This window comes from Octopus bimaculoides, chromosome 2, assembly GCF_001194135.2.
Source record: "Octopus bimaculoides isolate UCB-OBI-ISO-001 chromosome 2, ASM119413v2, whole genome shotgun sequence".
Taxonomy (NCBI): domain Eukaryota; kingdom Metazoa; phylum Mollusca; class Cephalopoda; order Octopoda; family Octopodidae; genus Octopus; species Octopus bimaculoides.
In genome coordinates, this window is record NC_068982.1 from 111,528,611 (window position 1) to 111,532,903 (window position 4,293).

The 4,293-nt window shown below is 32.8% G+C and overlaps 1 protein-coding gene across 1 annotated transcript in view; it reads left to right on the forward strand.

The window, feature by feature from the left end:
- LOC106867489 (uncharacterized) overlaps nucleotides 1-4,293 on the forward strand; it is a 35,884-nt gene that overhangs the window by 18,987 nt on the left and 12,604 nt on the right. The window contains exon 5 of the mRNA XM_014912374.2: nucleotides 2,644-2,713. Coding sequence (XP_014767860.1) covers nucleotides 2,644-2,713 — 70 coding nt within the window. The remainder of the gene's footprint in view (nucleotides 1-2,643; nucleotides 2,714-4,293) is intronic.

Below are 4,293 nucleotides of genomic sequence, written 5' to 3' on the forward strand. Positions count from 1 at the left end.
TATATATATATATATATATATGTATGTATGTATGTACACACATGCACGCATGCATACACACACACACACACACAAGACAATCATTTTTACACGTGAATGCTTTTGTATAAATTACTACATCATGAAGTAAGAATGACATTTAGTTTCAATGTAGATAGACTAACATAATTGGAATGTCTAAAAACACAATATAATGCATGCAATAGAGTTTAAATATGTTATCCATGGGATAGGTGTCCAGCACATTAACTAGTCAACCATGGTTTCTTTCTTTTATTTACTAAGCTCACAAAACTTTCAAACCACTGGAGATACAAGGTTAACCAGATTTGAATTTGATGTGTTACAATAACACAAAAGGCATAAAGAAATTTTGTTTATTACAACATGAATATTTGAAACACAAGTTTATTTTTGGATGCTCTGCATAGTGGAATGGAATTAATTGCCTGCATATGAATAATACACGACATATTCCCACATCCAATATATGATTAAGATTTAATTGCAATACGTTGTAGAAACTCAGTATGTTATAGAAAGAAAGCGATATTTATGCAGATCAAAAATTGAATATAAAAAAATAACAATAATAAAGATATTGAAATATTACCTGAGAAATATTAAATTAGTTCTGATATTTTGGGCAAAATACCTCTTTCCAAAGGTGCTAAAAGAAACAGAGAAAGATAGGAAAATAGATAGTTAAATGGAGAGTGAGAGAGATTGATTATGTGTCTGTTCAGTTGTTATACTGTCTTTTGTGTGGTATATTGAAGGACTACTTGCATGGTGGTGTGGATTGTGTTCCATAGACTATCAGTAATGTGATGCATGAGGAGTGACTATTTATAATATCAGTTGACATCATTTTATTCTCACTGCTTGTTAATGTTAAGCTTTTTCTGTTTTTAGAAGAGCTCCTATTATCTGTACATTATGATATTATAGTCGGTGGCTTTTATGCTGACTGTAATGTCCTTGTTCTTGTTTGTGCATTTTCCAAGATGTTTTGCAAGATGATGCACGTATGTGCAGGTGTTCTTTGTTTTGGTTGTGTAATGTCTGAATCATGCTGTCAAGTGTATTTGGTATGTGTACGCTTGATTTAATATGACATAAGCACATGTCTATGTTGCTATAGGTGCAGTTGGCCAGTATGCACAATAGGTTTCTGACTTTGAGAAGCTGTTTTCCTTGAGAGGCATTTCTGTAGAGAATCAGCTGTATACCTAACTCTTCCCTATGGATGATCTTGTCAATAGCAGTGGTATTGTTATTGAAGTATGGTAACTTCAGGAAAAGGAGACAGGTATTGGGAGAATTTTGTTTCTTAGGCTTGGAATCCTGAAGACAACCAAAAGATGTTCGGTATTTATTGACTTCTAGCACCTTTTGGAACCATGTGGTGCGGATAGCTCGATCTTCTGCCACACTGCATCTGCATTGGATATAATTGAGTTCATTTCATATGTATCTCATCTTAGCATTGATAGGGAAGCTTGTCTGTGGTGGATGAATAGATTTCTGCCAGTGGTTTCTTGTAGAAGTTGGTGTTAATATCACCTTTCTCTTGAAAGTCAACTAACAGGAAAAAAACCAGTGTTATTGTAGTGTTCAATACTGAATCCTATGTGGTCATTCATACTCACAAATGTTTCAGATATTGTGTTAGCTTCAGGAAGACGTGAGAGTGAATATGTCATCTATATATCTAGTGAGGAATGTACGGGTGAGACAGATGTTAAGTGCTTGGCAAATGTTGTTATTGATATTTATATTTGATCTACATTATTCAAAAACACACTGGTTTTCTACATATTCTTCAATATTTCAAGCAAGCTTTAACACTCTTCTGACAATACTATATATCATATTGATTAAACTGTTTTGGGAATGTATGGTTATTTCAAATGTAATTACTTAAAATACTATGAAAATTTAGTAGTACAGAAAATGTTCAGACAGACTTTAATTAGTCAGATATATTATTGGTATTGTTGATGTTTCAGAGTAGCCTTCATTGAGCAAATCTATGATTGAAGTTGATCCAGCTGCATTCATCCCACTACTTTGTATATCAAGGAGTATATTGTCCAATGTAGCTGCTTTTTTTTTTTTTACATGGTAGGGATTAATTTTAAAGAAACTTGACTGCCATTTCCATTAATGGACATATAGAGATTCCATCATTTGCTATATATTATAACATGCTGAAAAATTATTGGTCCCACTGGTGAAAAGTACATATTGGTTATTACAATTCATATATAGGACAGAACAAATACTCAATGGTGATAATTTATCTTTGTATTATTGAAAAGTAAATATAAAACTGCCCTGTGCATTTCCTGAATGCAAACTTGCACTGAAGAAACATTGAATTTTGTCTTAAAACTTCTTAACAAAAATATGAATTTTATATTATTAATGCATAGTTGAAATACATGCAAATATTTTTAACACTTCTAAACAAAAACTGTATGTATGTAATAACAACTTCAAATATCTACCTGCAAAAACAAAGAACTAAAGCAAGATAAAACAAAACAAAAATACAAACTTTCTTTTGAATTGAATTGTTTTACATGGAAATAGTTCATTAAATTAATACAGATTTCCACTGATTTTGACCTTTTCCAGATCTGATAAAGAACCAGTGTTTGAAAATACTTTGAACAATAATGACTCTGGAACTGGATTTAACAAAGAAGTAAGATTCTATCTACTGAGAATCCTTTAAGAATAGTTGAGAGTAGTATTTTCTGTGAAAGTATTCGAATATTAAATGATGTTGGAAAGTATTAGAGCAGACATTGTCGGTGCTGATGCCACTATCCCCACCACCAAAATTATGTTTGTTTTTCCAGGTTAACATGGGTTGGGTGGGATTTTTGGTGCAGTGTTTTATGGCAGGATACTCTTCTTGATGCCAGTCTTTTAGTTGCCTCTTATGACATGTGAGAATACTGTATACCTAATCTAAAAACCAAGGTATGCACATTAAAATGACTATTTCAGAATGGTCGTTTTAAAGAAAAATATAAGGAGACTTTGGGTAGAAAAACGGCACCGTATTAATAGAGTTGGTTTCAAGTACCTATTTTGGGACATTAGGAAATAAAAGTCAAAATTACCTTGGTTGAATTTAATGCAATAAATGTGAGTACCAATTAGTTTGAGATGTCTTGGAGGAATGAATGCAGTGGTTGAGGTATTTCATGAAGAGAATGATGCTTAGTGTTGATAGTGAGCAATATCTTTTGGTATAGCTTCAAGACAGCCTCTCATGTGATGGTGCTATGATAAAATGTACCTAATATCCTCATTAAAGTGGTTGGCAATAGGAAAGTCATCCAGCTGTAGAAACCATGCCAAACAAATAGCACACAAGGGAAATGTGATCCCCAACTAGCCTAGTGGGGCAGTAATTTCTAGTATTTGACTTAGACTGTAATGGAAAGTCTACACCAAATGATAAAGATAATGATGATGATATATGTACACACATAATTTAAGTATATATACATGATAATATACATCCTGTACATTCACAAAATTTGTTGGCAAAGGAAGTGTATCCAGCTATAGAAAACATGGCAAAAGATGAACCATGCAACTGAGATGTGAATTTTACAAATTGCATCATAGGGTATTCATCTAGGAAAGGAGAATTTTGGAATGAGAACTTATACTAGAAAACTTACACTAGAAAACTCTTTAGTCCTTTTACATGAGAAAATCTTTTGCGCTTGTGTTCTGAACATATACGTCCCTTTAGTATGTGTGTGTGATTACTCTATATGTGTATGTAATCTATATCTACATATATAGTTGTGTATATATATATATATATATATATGTAGATATAGATTACATACACATAGGTGGTATCAAAAAGTTCCTGGACTAGTTCTGTCACATGCCAACAGATGGCAGCATATGGTTGCATGTGCATTGAGAGCTAGCAGTGACTTTCATGAAGCAGTATCTAAGTAACATTGCAGTGTTTACATCACAAATTGTGAAATATGTGGTTTTTTGATCACATGTATGCTGTAATCTGCAATTTTGTCATGGACAGGAAGTTGGAATAAAGATCCACTGTGAAATTTTGTGTTAAACTTGGTAAGTCTGTTACAGAGACATTGAGCATGCTTTGGCATGCTTATGGCGATGAGGCAATGGGTCATATGCAATGTTTCAAGTGGCATGGGTGCTTCAAAAGTAGAAGAACATCCCTGGAAGATGATGAGCGATCTGGAAATATATATATATATATATATATATATA